Below are 18,713 nucleotides of genomic sequence, written 5' to 3'. Positions count from 1 at the left end.
AGTAATTGTAACTGCCTCCTTTGAACTTTATGGCACAATTGCAAGTGGACCCCTCTGTTAGAATCCTTTAACAAGATGCACAAAAATGTCCATGATACCCATGCAATTACTATATATTGAGGTTGGTTTCTCTCAAAAAAAAAGATACAAATTTTATAAACAACAAAAAAATAAAGAATTTAAGTGATTGATAGTAAGGGTGAATTTGAAAAATAAATAAAATTCTAAAAAGAAATTAGAATGGTTTGGGATAGCGATTCATATGGAAAGGAAATTTGAAAAATAAGCATCTTGTTCAAAAGCAACTGTAAGGGTATTTTAGACATTTTATGCCTATTTTTAGAATATTTTAATAATAAAGAGGGTCTAATTGCAATTATATCAAAAAATTTAAAGAATGTGATTGCAATTACCAAACTTCAAGAAAAGTTTCGGCAAACCCTTTATTTTATCATCTCCGATGCAAACCAGAAAAAAACACAAGGCACAAATCAAAACAGAAATGAACTAGAATTTGCATTGACCATTTGCACTCCCATGCTTTTGCATTTGTACGTGTAAATGAAATCGCAACAATTATGTCCTCCAGCTTCCCTAGCTTGGGCCATGCTTTTAAGGAATTTCCTCTCTTATTTTGTATAATACCAAAGACAGGATTAAATATTACTTCTAATTATGTGCATCCAATAATATGTTCACAGAGCAGAGTAGTAGCAGATCACCGGACCCCAACTCACATAATTTTATCGGTCTCTATCACATTGTCACTGATTTTCTACAGAACAAAACCAAAAAGAAAAAAATTATTTGCATTCAAAGTACAATCCTGTATATTCACAGATTAGTAGTAGATTACCAAACTTTGACTCATATGCTTCTATCGAGCTCTATGACATTGCCACTGATTGTCAGGCAGGACATACGAATGCACTGCACTGTTGTTGTTTTTTATTTATTTATTTTACTTTCATGTTACACCACAAATAATCCCATTCCCTCAATCCTTCTAGTTCTAGATATCTATTCCAAGGATCCGTTTGCTTTGCAGTCGGAATTAAACTTCTTCAGAATTGATGAAATGGAAGTGGTCCTTTCCCATATTTTATTTGGTTCAGACAGGAATGAGAATGAGAATTAGAATCAGTAGAAATGGGATTTCATTCCTAATTAAGGGGCCGATAGGGAATGACCATTCCTCAAATAGGCCGGAGAATGTTATTCCAACAGAAATGAGAATGAGATTCCAATTCCATCCAACCAAACAGTCTCTATAATTCGATGTACTATAGTCACCATAATTAATAAAACTGCCATTTTTTTAATTAAGCTATTATGGTTCTTTCTAGCTAGCTATTACATATTTTCAAGAAGAATGGAGGGAGAGAGATTCATGTCAAAGAAAATGACAAGTACCAAAACCTATCACCTTCACTTGCTACCATTTATTTGCTCAAAATTCAGTGTTCAGACAGCAACTACTCTAAATCTATATAAAGCTCCTTTACAAGAGGTGTAAGATCCACATCTCTCAATCAAGAAATGGATTGCTCAAGAAAGCGGCACTTGATCTTGCACCTTCTGGTGTTTCTACTGTTAAACAATAGCCTCCTGCTGACTTGCAGAGCTTGGGTTCGTCATACCTTCGTGGTAAGTTCTATATATATGACTGAGACAAGCTAATTAGCGCATTATTAATTCTAACCCTACAACATTCATATTCTGGTATTTAGATTGAGGAAACGCCTTACACAAGGCTGTGCAGCACGAAGAAAATCTTGACTGTAAATGGGCAATTTCCGGGGCCTACTCTACATGTTCATAGGGGAGATACGTTGATCGTCGATGTTTATAACAAGGCAAAACATAACATCACCATTCACTGGTACGTACGTACACATCTCCAATCTCCACCATTTCTCTATCAAAGTTAATAATTTTCACTTGTTTACTAAGAGTTTGGATCTCTGATCATCTCTGTGTATGAGAGAGAGAGAGAGAGAGTTAAACAATTGTATGTTGCAGGCATGGAGTGAGGCAACCGAGGAATCCATGGTCGGATGGGCCTGCATATATTACGCAGTGCCCGATTCAACCTGGAGGAATGTTTTCGTACGAGATCATATTTTCCAAAGAGGAAGGGACATTGTGGTGGCACGCTCATACCGATTGGAATCGAATCACTGTCCACGGCGCCATCGCCATTTATCCCAAGCATGGAACTGCCTACCCTTTCCCCAAGCCTGTTGCAGAACAAGTCCTCATACTAGGCAAGTACAGAAGTACTCTTCCTCGTATATATTCACACACAAATCACTCCTTTGAAGTTCCCATCAGCCGGAGGATTTTATTAGAATTTAAATTTGCCACGTGGATAGATATGCTGACATGTTGGACACGACGTCGACTCAATTCCTCTGATGATGCCACCTAAGCTCTGATTTGAGATATAATTAGATTAACACATGCAAATATATTATGTCTCAAATTAATGTTTGATGTACATTAATTATCAATTATTAATACTGCAGGAGAGTGGTGGAAGAGAGACGTAATGCAGGTGCTACGGCAAGCCCTTAGAACGGGAGGTCAACCCAATATCTCTGATGCTTTCACCATAAACGGACAACCAGGTGATCTCTTTCCATGCTCAAAACCAGGTACCAAACTGCTCATTAATTAGTTCCATCTGTCCTAGTAGCTAGAAGTCCAACTAACTAATTACAAAAGAAGAATTAATTGCTTCTTTAATTAATTCTTCAATGATTCAGCTGATATCTAATTTCTACTCTTGTTTTGATGTAGGAACATTTAAGCTTCCTGTGGAACAAGGAAAGACCTATCTACTCCGAATAGTCAACGCTGCAATGAACGATAATCTCTTCTTCGCCATCGCTCAACATAAACTTACAGTCGTGGGAAGAGACGCTAGCTACAACAAGCCACTAACAAGAGACTACATCTTGATATCCCCAGGCCAGACCATTGACGCCTTGTTAGAGGCCAATCAACCACAAAACCAGTACTACATCGCTGCCAGAGCTTACTCCAGTGGTCAGGGTGTCAACTTCGATAACACGACCACCACAGCATTTCTCCAGTACTCTGGCAGTGGCAACTACGCTGCAACGTCGCCCCCATATTCTCTGCCCTTTCTCCCTTTCTACAACGACACAAATGCCGCAGTTGGCTTCACCAACGCTCTGAGGAGCTTAGCAAATGAAGAGCACCCCATCGATGTTCCATTAACTGTGGACACTCGAATCATCGCCACAATTTCCGCTAACACCTTCCGGTGCCCATACAATTCATGTCAAGGGACAAACGGGACACGACTGGCTGCTAGAATGAACAACATAAGCTTTGTGAACCCACCGATTGACATATTACAGGCTTATTACTATGGAATAAATGGGGATTTTGGTAGTCGTTTTCCTGATAAGCCACCTTTTGTTTTCAACTACACAGCCCAGTTCTTGCCTCAGAGTCTGCAGACGCCCAGAAGGGGTACTGAGGTGAAGTTCCTGGATTATAACTCTGCGGTAGAGCTTGTGTTTCAAGGGACTAACTTGGTTGCAGGAGAAGACCATCCAATGCATCTACATGGCTACAGCTTTTATATGGTTGGATGGGGTTTCGGGAATTTTGACAAAAAGAAGGACCCCTTGAGGTATAACCTCGTTGATCCTCCTGAATTGAACACCATTTTGGTCCCCAAGAATGGGTGGAGTGCCATTAGATTCCGAGCAGATAATCCTGGTATATTTTAACTCTCTCTCTCTCTCTCTCTCTCTTCCGATCGAGCTGCGTTGTAATGTTGGTGGGTTTTGTTCTTTCAGGGGTGTGGTTCATGCATTGCCATTTGGAACGTCGTCTTACGTGGGGAATGAATGCTGTGTTCATAGTGAAAGATGGTGAACAGGAAGAAGCTCGCCTGCTTCCTCCACCTCCCGGTCTGCCACCCTGCTAAATCTATTGTATTCCTCGTCTCTGAGGTTTTGTTGAATCTGTAATCCTCCATGAAAGCGTTTCGTTCTTCCTAGACATGCTCCCTTGTTTGTATCCTTTGTAATTTCATGACACATCTTATTTGTGGTTTCTAATGGAATTCTGTTTCTCGGTCTGCCCATTTGCAAGCTTGAAAGTTGAAACTGAGTAAATTGTTGGCAGATTTTCTGAGCCTATGAACTCTATTTGCATAAGGTTGTCAATGGTTCCAATTATATGAGTCCGAGTTTGAAATTCGACATGATTAAACCAGTAGTTTTGGATCTAATAAATAACCAGTTATGTTTATACTTGGATCAGATGGATCCACCTCAATCCAATCCAATTAAGATCCCACTCTGATAATATTAATATGAAGTGCATGGGTTTACAAAAATAAGAATTTCTTGAATTTTAAATATTAGGGATTCTAACAGATAAGGGCAACTTTTTGCCCCCAATAGCAACAAAAATAACACATTTAGAAGAATTACAATTTCGAATTAGCTTTTTCTGAAAAATATCAAATAAGAGCACTTAAACACGAGGTCTTTATATGTATGCCATAGAAATTGTATTCGTATTTTTTGGACAAAATTACTCTTCTCATTCAAAACGCTCCCCCTCTCTCTGTCTTTCTTTCTCTCGGTCAAAATGAGATGACCTTGGTCACCATTCATCTCTCTCTCTTTCTCTCTCTCTCTCTCTGTGTTCTGGAGAAAAACAAAAACAAAGACCATCTCTCTCTCTCTCTCTCTCTCTCTCTCTCTGTTCTGGAGAAAAACAAAAACAGAGACCTTGTTCTCTTTTGTTAACTCTTCAAAGAAAGATTTCTACTGATCAGATGGCGGGCATCTAACCGGCGGTTCTCAATCCGGTCACATGAACGCTCCCCGCATCGGTGGCAGCTTCACCTACTGGGGCGGTTCTTCTCCATCTTCAGTTGCACCATGGTCTATATCCAACAAAAAGAAGACCCTTGGAACTCTATCATTACTGGTGCCATCACCAGCGAGTTCCTCCAGATGTGTCAAGGTTTGGTAAAGCATCGAGGTCTGCGTTGTTTGGTGGGGTGTTGCCTGCTTTGATCTGTGCTCCTCAGAATTTTCCTCCATTGGAGGGAGCCATTACCTAGTGTGTCCCTGTGTATCCTAGTGGAATGTTTTCGAATCAAAAACCGACACCGACTCCTATTCTTGAAGCTTCAACAGAGGGAGAGAGAGAAAGAAAGAGAAAAAGAAAGGGGAGAAAGTTTCAATTTATATACCATACGGTGTCCTCATTTTTCTTGAAACAGATCGAGGGAAAGAAAGACAGAGAGTCAGAGAGTGAGAGAGAGATTGTTTTGAATGAGAAGGGTAATTTTGTCTTAATAGATAAGAATACAATTTATATACCAACGGTAAAGAAACCTCGTATGTCACTGCTCCTAAATGATATTTTTCGAAAAAAGTTGCCTTAACATTGTAATTCTTCCAAAAGTGTTACAGGGCGGCCCAAACACACCCTATATCTAAGGTCTAAGCAACTAACTGATCTGGTCTATGAAAGGCTAAGAAACAATTATTTTGTCTATACAACCCCAATATTATAAATACCAAAATGAAAAAAAAAAAAACAATATTATCAAGTGGGTAAGACATTAATTCTCCGGGAATGACTCCTACATTATATTGTAGTCAACTGAACTCAACAAAGCCTATGTCCATTTGTCAAGCTTGGGCTATCCACTCTATCAAGGGTCATATTGTTATTGTGGTTGGATAATTTTGACCATACAAGTGTCAAGCATCCAGTCTACCCTTCAAGCATCCCTTCCCTTTAATTAGGTCACACACTGGATGTTGAGCTTATCACTTTTCTAACTTTATACATACTTGCACTTGGGAATTCCTAGGAGTTCAAAACTTAGGGGATCTTCTCAATAAAAAATAGAATTGGAGGAATAAAATGGAAAACCCTTTCATTCACAGCCAATGTTGTCAAAACCAGACTAGGCCCCGAGTTAAACAGCTGACCTTTCAAAAGAGTAAAACATTAGGCTGTGTTTGGTTTGAAGGAAAAGGTAGCCTTCAAAACAAACGCAGCCTTAAAGTAAACATCAGACTAGGCCAGCTTAATGCTTTAGTTCTATCGATTCCTCACTTCAAATATGGTTTCGTGCGTCCTAGGATTAGGAATATTGCTCGGAGGCCCATAATGGGCTGGTGAGAGAGAAATCGGGCAACACTTTACACTTGGGCATTTTGGGCTGTACTGGGCTTCAAGTGGGCCGTCCCTCTGAATTCACCTGCTCACGTAAATTACAATTGCATTCCCGCCACGGCAACCGGAACTCACCAACCAACTTACCCAACCGCTCCATGCGTAGGTTAAGGAATCCGTGCACATAAGACTCGCCCAATTCGGCGCCATAAGTCCAGAGAACGACCCAAACGTTATCCTCGATTCTGAGATCAAGTGGCTTGTGAGAAAGCGCAGCGATGTCTATCTCTGCGACCTCGCTTGCCTCTCTATCAAGGCTACGTTCCTTCTCCTTCGAATATAATCACAAGAGCTTCAATACCCAGAAAAGATGGACAACCAGAGCTTCTTCTGCTGCTCCCGGTGTTGATTTGAAGACCCTTGAAGCTGCACTTGCTAAGGTTCTGGCTTCGGTTCCCCAACTTCTTTCTTTACCATTCCAAGTCTGCTTTTCCAGGAAATGTGATTTGTTTCTGATGAGACGTTACCGCAATTTACTTGATTCATTCTTGAACTTTCGCAGTTATGCTGATCTTTTCTACTGCTTTACTTCCTCATTTGGTTCGAAGTTACTTAGGAAGCTTTTTGGACATTCTCTTCTGGGTTATGCTTTGTCAAAGTTCATCACCTGAAGGCTACTCGAAAGTTCTTCACGATTTTTTTTTTTTTTTTTTTCTGTTTGTTATCCCATCTTAAAAGAATTCGTTTTCTCTCCTCTCTACTTATTGGTCAAGTGCTCTGTTTAAGATGTGAAAAGAAACTCTCAGTGATGAGAATGCCGTTTATTCTTTCAAGTTCGTATTGCTATCTACTCCAGATTGAACAGTTCCTTTTGGTCTGTTGAGTTCCCTTTCAGCAAGGATGGTAACTCATGCCTTAAGGAATATGTACCAGTACCGTAAAGTGTATTTTTAGCTTGCGCTGCCTAATGTCAAGGACCTTCACTTCCCAACGCATGGGTTCTAAATTCTAATTTAGAGTCCTAAATTCTTGCGTTGGGTACTTAATTTCGTATAGATTTTCTTTTCTTCACTATTTCCCTATCATTATTTAGTTTGTAACTCAATCCAAACTTGATAATAATGTCTTCTCTTCTTTTTATTTATTTCCTGTTCCCGCATGAAACATGTTAACGATTTCACGTTCCACCTATTTCTAATTTAGTCTTGAGGGTTCACAATTTATGAGCATATAGCATGTTGGTGGGTGTTCTACTGTTCTACCCTGTCTTTGTCTACTGTTTCTTTTCTGCAACTGCTGCTAAAATGATTATCTAAAAAATATCTTCTTGCAGAAAGATACTGATGCTGTTAAAGAAGCACTTGACCAACTGAGTGAAGTTGGCTGGACCAAGAAATGGAGTTCTCAACCATATGTATCACGCCGTTCGGTCAGTCCTCCATTTCAAGTGTGAAGTTCTGGGAAAGTGCTACTCAAATATTAGCTACATCACAAACTCACTCATACATGTACATGAATCACAAAAATCTGTCTGTTGCAGTCCATATTTATTCAAGTGCCCTGTTAATCAATTATCAAATTAATATCCTAACAGTGACACCATCTGCACAGACATCTCTTCGGGAGCTGACAACTCTTGGAATTAAAAATGCAGAGAACTTAGCAATCCCAAGTGTGAGAAATGATGTAAGTTCTATTACACTTAAACACTTTGGGCACTTCACAAGACAAGAGAATTTAAATGCACAAACCAGTTCTGGATTTGGAATGGAACTCCCCAGCTTTTTTTTCCCAGTTCAGTTTCTACCTGTAGAATTTCAATCAAAAATTCAAAAGGAAAGGGAAAATGCATGCTTTGGGTGTGTAAACTGTGATATGATGGAAAACCTTCATTTGACCCTTTTACCCCTACACCTTTGAACCAGATTCCCAGATGCATGATGGTATTTGAATATCAGTATCATAATCTTTCACTTTTTTTTTTTTGTATTTTCAACTATTCTTGGTCTTTTCTTATTTTTGTATTGCTCTAGACTTCTAGTTGCATTTCTGCTAACCTATGAAGCTCTTTATTGTGTCGGTTTCTTTGTCCTCAAGTTTTGTTGTTTTTATATTATGGGGTTGGCATTAGACCTACTGTTCACAAATTTGATATATTTCAGTGGTGCAGGCAGCTTTTCTTTTCACAGTAGTGGGGACAACAGGATTCCTTGGTGTACTTGCAGGCCAGCTTCCTGGGGTAACTTCCATGATTTTCACTTATTACTGCAATACTGTATAAACAATTAAATATTAGCCATTCTTGTGAGTATGATTCATTACTTGTAGAGGCTTAGCTTGTATTCTGTAATTTCTGTTAACTCTCTTTTTAACTTTTTCCTGGATAGAGAAAAATGTAATTTTAATAATTCAACCAAATCAACATGAGCTTGATTTGGAGAAAATATTCTCTTGATTCTTGAAGAAAATTATTGAGTTGCTCTACTTTACCTGTTGAAATGTTCTCATGTTTAGCAGATAGGATCCTTGTAGGAGAAAGACCATACAACTGGACAGAACCATCTTTAAGGCAAGGCCACTACCCAATAATGACCCCTAATTGACAAAATGATATATTGTATGTATTTATAATTTCATCAAATATACAAGGGTTCAAATCTTGGTGCAACCGGTTGGGTTGATCCATTGCAACCTGGGTGACCAGGGTCTAAATCTTGGAAACAGCCTCTCTATATGTGCAGGGGTAAGGCTATGTACATCTGTTCCTCCCCAGACCCCACATTGGCAGGAGCCTTGTGCACTGGGTTGCCCTTCTTTTATACAAGGCCACTACCCAATAATGTCAGTCCCTGCTATCCACGGTTGGAAGGGGTTGACTAGAATGGACCTAACCTTTAGCACTTTCTTGCACAAAGTGGCCTCTCCCAGACTAAAACCATTGTCCTCATGCTTGTTAGCCCAAGCTTTTACCATTTCACCAAGCAATGACCCTAATTGACAAAATGATATATTGTATGCATTTAATACCCAACATATTGGAAACAGCCTCTCTGTATGAAAGTGCATGAAATTAAGTTGCATCTGCCCTACTCAAATTTGTCATTCTGTTTCTTCCAAATGTAAGTTTATTCATCACTTCCACTCAATGAAAAATGAGAGTATTCTGCCTTAGATACTTCTCAAGCTATCTGGATGCAAAAGCAAGCATTAATATTTTGGAAAAGATGGTTAAAATCTATGGATTATTATATGTAGAAAAAGCAAGTTTATCTTGATGTGATCATATAATGTTGATGTCTTCCGGGTCTTCTCTCTAGTGTTTTTTCAAATCTACTCTGATATCTCCAGGACTAGAATGACTTACAGGACTAAGTTGACTAGATGAATGTATGATACTGACTACTGAGTGATTCCCAACTCCCCTTAAAATAGTTTTTTTATTAGCTGCTAGATGTGATAAAATGTCCTTTACATGACCTTATTTAGTTATTATTCTCCAACTGGGAGATCAGTTAGTTTGAAGACTGCAATTCAAATGGTATTAGTGGATTCTCCATTAGACCTTCCTGAACTCAAATTTAAAAAGGCGCCTAACTCAATTCCATAAGAAATTTCATTGTGCCGAAAAATGTACCTAGTGCTTATTTTGGAATGACATGAAAATTTTCAATCTGAGGAAAATGCGAGGTAAATTAAAGAATTTTATAGTTTGACCAAGGTGCTAGACACATTTTCCCCTACTATTTGTCCTAAGAGATAATGAGTGAATTGCTGATTAGTGAATTGTAAGATGTCAAGTGTACAAACATTTTTTCAGTATATATTGGCTTGTCCATATTATATACTTGAATGTGTTATGGATCTGCTTTATGTCCTCTTTTAGCATTAATGATGTGGTTCTGCAAAGAGGTTGGGTACAAGCAGCATTATGCTGCATATGCAAGTCTTGTGTTAGTTAGAGGGGACATTTGAAGATAGGTTTCAGTTCATGCAGATGCTTTTTGACGAAAACTAAAATCATGGATGACTCTAGATCGTGAATGTGAGAATTTCAAAGTCAAATATATTCAGTTGATATGATCATTAGAGATTGCTTTCAATTCTTTTCTCATTGCTAGCATCTTACCAACATCATTTTAGAGTGGCATCACCCGCATCAAGAAGCTATAACCTATAAAGATAAATTTTGACAATACTCAGTAGGGAACCCACTCTTTGTCCTGAATGGATGGAAAAATTAACTAGCCCATTCCATCCTTGAAATCACTGAAACTTTCAGTTCATTTTGATCCGTTGCTAGTTGCAGTTCTACCATGTAGTGTGTGCATGTGTTCCTTGACAAAGAGACTGGAGGTAGTCTCATCATGTTCAATGGCAAAGCAGAGAGGTTAACCAGATCATTTCTTAACTTGAAATGAAACAAATCTGAAGCATATTTATGTTTAAAGGTCAGCAAAATATTTTACCTACTTTTGTAATAATTGTGCAGAACCCAAATAAGGAATGAATAGGGAATTTGAGCCTATCAAGGATAATGATAGTGAATTAAACTGTTTTCTTATTTTATACCCATAATAGTGCAACAAGAATCCAAAGGCCAATGGCTGAAAAAGCAACAACTGTTTCAGTGTGTAATTTGATTTGATCTTCTCCTTGGATTTATTTTTTTCTAGTCCATCTAGTTTATGAAATTCCCACAGGGTACAATTTTCAATTTAAGTTACATGCTATGATAAAACCGCTTTTATATGTTCTGTTTGAGCTGGGAGAATGATTCTTTTTGAACATTTACTGATATTTTATGTTTCCTATTTGCATCACTGCAGGATTGGGGGTTTTTTGTGCCATATTTGATTGGGAGCATCTCTTTGATAGTTTTGGCAATTGGAAGCATTAGCCCAGGGTAAGGCTATGGGGAGAATTTAGGATAAACAACATTTTTCAATACTCTTTCTGGATTAATAATATGAAATTTCTAGGAGCAATGTGCCAACCAGCTGGTTGGTAAGGTCTCCTGCTGGTCGTAGCAGAGACTTGGGATCGAATCCCACCTGCACCTGGGTTGGGGGATGGGCTACCCCCCGTCGTGTAGCCCTTTAAAAAGATATAAAAATATATATATATGAAATGGCTAGGAAGAAGAAATAATGTCTGGAAAAGCAAGGAATGCATGTACCTCAATAGAAAATCAAGTGCTTTTTACAACTGCCTTACTATCATCCAATTAAGAAACAAACTCTCCATTATACAATGTAAAACAATTCATAAAAGTATACCATGTAAAAGGGTAGATCCAACTCCAACTCCCCTCATTGCTCAATGCCTCTATCCGGACCTAGAGAAACCAAAAGTTGATGGTGGTGGCCCCAGATGAGAGGACAAAAGATGCACAACTAGGTGATATAGAAAGTTAACACAACCCAAAGGTGATACTTTTTCAACTTTTTTTTTTTTTGAGGTCCTTATTTGGCTTATACTTGTATAGCATCTCATTGTACAGAGGACCATATACTTTTTGGTTTTAATACAACGTGGTTTATGTTATGGACGCATTCGTGGGGAAGAAGTACCACCGCCAGCTGCAGCAGTAATGTGGGACCCTCATCAGATTATCTAGCTAGCCACAGTTCATCTTACCTTATCTTTATCTTATCTGCTTTCTTACTCTTATCTTATCTGTTCCAATAAGGATTAGTATAGAGTCTGATTTATCTTAGGGAGTTTTTATCCTTCTTGAGTAGGGAGTCTTATCTAGGAGTCTTATCTATCTTATCTGTAAGCAGTTTAGTTAGTCTTATCTAGGAGTCTTATCTATCTTATCTGTAAGCAGTTTAGTTATCAAGGAGTCTTCCTACAAGGAGGACTCTTACCTCTTGTAATCTCCTATTTAAGGAGCTGAAGTTATTGAATAAAGATATCAAATTTCCAGTCAAGAAAGAGAGTAAAAGGAGAGTTCAGTGATCTCTTGGACAAATCACCCTCTAGGACGCCAAGATAGGTTCAGCTAGGAAGGGGAGGAACAAGGGAAAATAGGAGCTGAAATTATGGGCCCGGGCGTAGGATCTCGTCACGGGTCGGTCCACGGGGAAAAGCTCCTATTTTCCCTTGTTCCTCCCCTTCCTAGCTGAACCTATCTTGGCGTCCTAGAGGGTGATTTGTCCAAGAGATCACCGAACTCTCCTTTTACTCTCTTTGTTGACTGGAAATTTGATATCTTTATTCAATAATTTCAGCTCCTTAAATAGGAGATTACAAGAGGTAAGAGTCCTCCTTGTAGGAAGACTCCTTGATAACTAAACTGCTTACAGATAAGATAGATAAGACTCCTAGATAAGACTAACTAAACTGCTTACAGATAAGATAGATAAGACTCCCTACTCAAGAAGGATAAAAACTCCCTAAGATAAATCAGACTCTATACTAATTCTTATTGGAACAGATAAGATAAGAGTAAGAAAGCAGATAAGATAAAGATAAGGTAAGATGAACTGTGGCTAGCTAGATAATCTGATGAGGGTCCCACGTTATTGCTGTTGCCAGCGGCAGTACTTCTTCCCCACGAATGCGTCCATAACATTACTCCCCTCCTGGACTATGAGCTTGTCCTCAAGCTCGAAATCTGGATATGTGTCTTGGAGTTCAGTCAAGGGAATCCAGGATAGGTGGAATGATTTAGCCCTCCTGGATCGGGTTCCAATGAAGGGGGTTCATCCACATCGTCCTCTTGTTCCACCAGGAGACAGAAAAGTCTCTTGCACTTGTGCCCTGCTGAGTAGAGTTCATCACAATTAAAACACTGTCCCCTCGCCCTGCGTTCTGCCATCTCAGCCCTGGACAAGTGCTTAATAGGGGGTGCAACAACGCTGCTCCCCTCACTGGATGCTGATCTGGAATTGTGGCTCGTCTGTGGTTTCCGTTCTTGGCTGGCTACTGAAGATGGAGCCATTCCGAGTGGTTCCGGGGATGCCCATGCGGTTGGAGGCCGCCCCATACTGAAGGTTCCGCGGCTGAGCTGCACCTTTCATTCGAAGGCGCGAGCTAGATTCATGGTTGTAACCAGGTTAGGGGGGTGTTGCATCTCCATATCCACCCTCAAGGGTTCTGCTAACCCTGCGATGAACATGTCTACCTGCTGGTCCGGTCGTACCGAAGCTGCTCTGGCGAGGAGGGTCTGGAATTGGCGCTGGTATTTAGCCACCGTTCCCATCTGTTTGAGGTTAATCAGTTCACCCAACGGGTTGCTCGTCAATGGGGGCCCAAACTTGAGGAGGCAGTCGGATTTGAATTGGGTCCAACTGAGCCCGGGTTCCTCCTGCTCCAATTTATAAAACCAGAGCTACGCCTCCTCCATCATGTGGAATGCAGCCAAGCTTACCTTGTCGCTGTCCCCTCTCCGTTGGTTGCAGAAGAACTGCTCGCATCTGTACAGCCATCCCAAAGGATCTCCGGCGCCGCTGTATGAAGGGAACTCCAGCCTGCTGTACTTGGGAACGACCGCGGCTACCGGGGGGACGACCTGCTGTTCGCCGAATGACTCCGTCAAGTCTGGTCGGTGGCTGTTTGTGGTTACAGCCCCTTCTGGATTCCTCTCCTTGTTAGAGAAATACGATTCCAACAAGCGTCGCAGCTCCTGGACATCGTCTTTGACCTCACGAACCTCCACGTTGGTTTCCACGAGCCTATGCTCCAGTTCGTGGACCCTAGATGATAGCTGCTCCAGATCTCCCATGGCGGTAGGCTCTGATACCAAATTGTTATGGGCCCGGGCGTAGGATCTCGTCACGGGTTGGTCCACGGGGAAAAGCTCCTATTTTCCCTTGTTCCTCCCCTTCCTAGCTGAACCTATCTTGGCGTCCTAGAGGGTGATTTGTCCAAGAGATCACCGAACTCTCCTTTTACTCTCTTTGTTGATTGGAAATTTGATATCTTTATTCAATAATTTCAGCTCCTTAAATAGGAGATTACAAGAAGTAAGAGTCCTCCTTGTAGGAAGACTCCTTGATAACTAAACTGCTTACAGATAAGATAGATAAGACTCCTAGATAAGACTAACTAAACTGCTTACAGATAAGATAGATAAGACTCCCTACTCAAGAAGGATAAAAACTCCCTAAGATAAATCAGACTCTATACTAATCCTTATTGGAACAGATAAGATAAGAGTAAGAAAGCAGATAAGATAAAGATAAGGTAAGATGAACTGTGGCTAGCTAGATAATCTGATGAGGGTCCCACGTTACTGCTGCAGCCGGTGGTGGTACTTCTTCCCCACGAATGCGTCCATAACAGTTTACCTTTCTTCAAAAAAGAATAAAAAAAATATCTGTTTGATCTAGGGAGTGCAGGAGTCTTATAGGCCAAAGGCATTGGCTTCTTTCAGCTTCTGGTTACACTATAGAAGGGCCATTACTCAATGTTGGTCCTGGCTATCTGAAGTAACCCAATAAATTTGAATTTTATTTGATTTCTTACTGTCACTCCACTAAAATAAATGCATTCTAATTTTAGACTAGAAAGTTTCCAAATTCATGTTTGTCCTTTTGGAGGACTTGATTACTTATAAGTGTGGACTTTAGAGGTTGAGATCTTAAAAAGGTATCTTCATCCCATCAGTTGATAAACAACAGTGAAGCCATCTGATATGCTGAGCAACTCAAGCTTCAAGGTTGAGACTGGAAGACATATTATCAGAATTGGCATTAGAAATAATGGAATTGATTGGTTGATTTTATCCAAGGAAATCATGATTTATCAAAATGTCTTGACAAGATGTCATCTGAAGTCTTGTGGATCTCATTTGACCTATTGGTGCATAATGTGCAGATAAAGGGAATAAAATGTGAATAAGCTATTTATTGATTGTGATTTGGAAAGGGAAACCAAAATTTGGATATTCTCCCTTGCACTATTCATGGTAATGTGCTTGAACTATTTTGGGATGTCACAATATATGTGTCATGATCTTGTTTTTCCTCTAGGTTGCAGGATCAAATCCTCTTGAACATGATCTCGTTTGTACTCTGTTGGAAGCTTTGGAAGGATTTAAATAGTCTTCTTCATTGTATAGGGTCATCCCTTTTCCAGAATTTTCACAAACATTAAATCTTTCTTTCTAATTTCTTTTTTTCTGGGGAAGAGGATCAGTGGTCAGTTTTAGAAGGTCAATCTTGGTTTGAACAAGCTTTATAATACACCAACCACATCCTTTAAAGGCTTTAAAAATATAATCAATTGCCTTTCAAGAGGGATTTTTTGTCAATTGCAGGAGATAGGCATCTTGCATATTAAGATCCATGAGGATGCTCCATTTACAGTTTTATAATTGACTTAAATTCCTGAATGGTTCGTGAATAGGATCTTCTTCAAAATTTATTTTTAGAAAGAAAAAGGGTTTTCAAGATTCCATGTTAGAAAGAAAAATCCCTCAAGTATTGAAGGTTTTGAAGCTTTAAGAAATTCATATTCTGTTGTGGATTCGTAATAGTTTATATGCTGCAATGACAGTCAGACAGATCACCTCAAACCTAATTATTCTACTTACTTTTGTAGGCTTCTTCAGGCTGCTATTGGTGGATTTTCATCTTTTTTTCCTGATTATCAGGAAAGAGTTGCAAGACATGAAGCAGCCCATTTTTTAGGTAATCTTTATTGAGAAGAATTTATATAGAAAGCATCTCGTCCTGATATAAAACAATCAGTAGTCAAAGATGTCTTATTATAAAATGATGCAAGTGAAATAAATATATCTTGTGGTAAAACTGTTAACTTGAGGCTTAAGAGACATTGTAAGGGGTACATATACTGTTATGCTAACAAAATATGATATAAAGAGTGTTTTGCACAAGTGAAGACACAGAAAACCATGAATCTGCATCCCTGCATGCATGCTTATTTGTCTCTGTGTGCACTAAGTATATTATGTGCATGAGGTTGGTGCATTTCCCTGCTCCTAGGAACATCTATACCATTGTGTTTTTGATAAGAATGGGAATTTTATGACTGGAAAAGGTCCCATTCTACTTCCAATCTTGTCATCCCCCTAAAGCACAAAGCAAGGTGGAAAAAACATTTTAACTCCCTGCTATACATTTCCCTTAGGCTCTTTCCTATAGCCCTCAAAATAACACAAAAGAGATTTTTTTTTCTCTGAGAGATTTCAGATATATTTCTTCCCATTTTACACCAAGACCTCGTTTTTCTGCCTCTTCTACCTCAAATAAAAATGTCTTATTGAAACATTAAACACCATGAAAATTTAATCCAGTAAGGTTACCATCCATTCAACTGATAGCTTTCTATCTCACTATGATGTTTTTTGGCATTCAAAACTTAGTGATATATTAGATTGTTGGCATCATCAAATTGGTCATTACAATTTTTCTTTTCTTGGTTAGTATTCTACATCCACTAGCGTCTGATATTAGTTACGAATGATGCTCTACCATTGATGTGGCTTGGATTTTCTAATTAGTAATTTATTGATATCTCTTTTCATTTTACAGTTACATTTCTTCCTCTGTAAGACAAAAATCTGATGAAATCAAATTTCCTTTGAGTCAGTTGCTTACTTGATTGGCCTTCCTATTCTGGGGTATTCACTGGATATTGGAAAAGAGCATGTCAATCTGGTTGATGAAAGGCTGCAGAAGCTGATATACAGTGGGCAGCTTGATGCAAAGGAACTAGACAGGTATCAAATTGATTAGATATAATTATTGGAAATCCAAATTTAATTAATATCTTCTATTTCTATAAATTGAACTAAAGAGATTGTGTAAATAGTTGCAACAATCCTCCACTAACTTTCAGTTCTAGATGTAGGGATCTGACAAAATCCATTTGCGTTCTTCTCTCTTTCTAAGTTGAAAAGTTACAAGTCATGCAAAAGCCCTCTCTGATGAACCTCCTAATTTTATTTTCTTAATTGTTATGAGCTTTATCCCCTAATACACATGTATGTTTCTTCCTGCCTTTTGTTTTAACAAAGTTCAAGTGTTCAACTGATTATTTAGAACAAGAAAGAAGAGTATGGAAAAAGCTGTAATTGAGGGACTCTAAAAGGAAAAATTAACTTTGGAAACTGACTACCTCATCAGGCTGGCAGTGGTATCAATGGCTGGGCTGGCAGCAGAAGGCTTAAAATATGATAAAGTGGTTGGTCAATCTGCTGATCTTTTCACACTTCAGGTTTGTTAAATTCCATTCCATTTCCATGCTTCCTAGAGCTCTTAAAACTTCATCTAACCAATTCCATTTATGCTCTCCATAGAGATTTATAAACAGGAGCAAGCCACAGATAAGCAAAGAACAGCAACAGAATCTTACCAGATGGGCTGTGAGTTCTTCACTCCTTATATGCATGTCTTCTCAAATTTCGTAGCCAAAATTTTGAAACGGGGTAGCAAAAATTGACTCCTACTATCTACAACTTCATCCAGATTGTCTCATTTGTGCATAAAGTTGTTAGAGGTTCAGTTATGTCAGCATTGCTTTTGCATATTGTTGTCAGCGCACATGGAGCATGCTTCTTATGATGTGCTGATCATTCTAAGGAAAAACAAAAAACCATGCAGGTTTTGTTTTCTGGATCCCTCTTGAAAAACAACAAGGTTGCTCATGAAGCATTAATGTCAGCAATGTCAAACAAGGCAACAGTGTTGGAATGCATCGAAGCAATTGAGAAAGCCGCATAATTCTACTTCTACCACTAAAGGCTTCATGGATCACAAATTCAGTTCATCTGGTTAACCATATTTAGATGTTGATTAAATGTTGAACCAGTTTTATTTTTATGTTCCTTGTTTTTATTTTACCAAAATAGCCACATGAAGCAGGATCACTCAAGACTCAAAGAGATAATTGAAATTAGATGTGCAACTCTGTACTGTTACCAGATGTATGGCAACTGACTGTGTTTATTTGTGACTTGGGGGTGTGTTAGCCCATATTACCCATCTTGGTTCTAGCAAAGATAAAGGATGCTATTCAATGTGGCTAATTGGACAGATTAGGATCTTGAGATTGACATATTAGACCAGTAGATGACTAGATGCTAAACATGATGCCATGCATGCCATTCAAATAAGAGGTTTGCAACCTGTTGGTGCATATTTTGACACAAGCAAGCTCAAAATGGTCCACATCTGGAGTGACCCTGCTTCATGTGGCAATTTTTTTCTCAAATAGTTTCTCCCTCCCTCGTGCCATAAAATTCTTTTCCCTATCTTTGGAGGAAACTTAGGGCAACCATTCACAAGGTAAAAAACTGCAAAGTCTGCAATGCAATGTGATGCAAATACAATTGAGATGTAAATCAGTCCTCTAATATCAATACTAAATTTAGTGATTAGCAGAATAGAACAGATCTGAATAACTGTATAAAAGAGGAAGATGGCGAAGAGAAGAGGTAAGAGAAGAAGAAGTCGAATTAATCACCCTTCTCCTCTAACCCTATTTTTTTATTAATCTCTAAAATATTGACGATGACAAGTATACCCTTAAGTGGGCGGCCAGCATGGCAGTTA

General features: G+C 39.0%; 2 protein-coding genes across 3 annotated transcripts; both read left to right on the top strand.

Annotated features, from left to right (window-relative positions):
* Positions 1–1,498: 1,498 nt before the first annotated feature.
* On the top strand, positions 1,499–4,166 carry LOC104600017 (laccase-15-like). The gene is made up of 6 exons (XM_010262809.3): positions 1,499–1,647; positions 1,731–1,882; positions 2,023–2,267; positions 2,529–2,657; positions 2,803–3,756; positions 3,837–4,166. Exons 1-6 carry the CDS (start codon positions 1,540–1,542, stop codon positions 3,965–3,967), a joined length of 1,719 nt encoding a protein of 572 aa, XP_010261111.1. The 5' UTR covers positions 1,499–1,539; the 3' UTR covers positions 3,968–4,166.
* Positions 4,167–6,385: 2,219 nt separating this feature from the next.
* LOC104600018 (uncharacterized) lies at positions 6,386–18,069 on the top strand. 2 transcript variants are annotated; one of them, XM_010262810.2, is made up of 10 exons: positions 6,386–6,629; positions 7,523–7,618; positions 7,801–7,875; positions 8,360–8,428; positions 11,016–11,092; positions 15,739–15,827; positions 16,750–16,879; positions 17,286–17,376; positions 17,459–17,524; positions 17,763–18,069. In XM_010262810.2, the coding sequence occupies exons 1-10, from the start codon at positions 6,468–6,470 to the stop codon at positions 17,880–17,882; spliced, it is 975 nt and encodes a 324-aa protein (XP_010261112.1). In that variant the 5' UTR covers positions 6,386–6,467; the 3' UTR covers positions 17,883–18,069. The 2 variants fall into 2 exon arrangements, with proteins under 2 accessions (XP_010261112.1, XP_088743188.1); XM_088887062.1 differs by having other exon boundaries at positions 6,488–6,629; positions 7,523–7,697.
* The last annotated feature ends 644 nt before the right edge of the window (positions 18,070–18,713 follow it).

The sequence above is a fragment of the Nelumbo nucifera genome, chromosome 5 (assembly GCF_055504915.1).
Source record: "Nelumbo nucifera cultivar China Antique chromosome 5, China Antique-T2T, whole genome shotgun sequence".
Classification (NCBI taxonomy): domain Eukaryota; kingdom Viridiplantae; phylum Streptophyta; class Magnoliopsida; order Proteales; family Nelumbonaceae; genus Nelumbo; species Nelumbo nucifera.
Note: the sequence above shows the minus strand (reverse complement) of the source record. Positions and strands in the feature narration are given on the sequence as shown.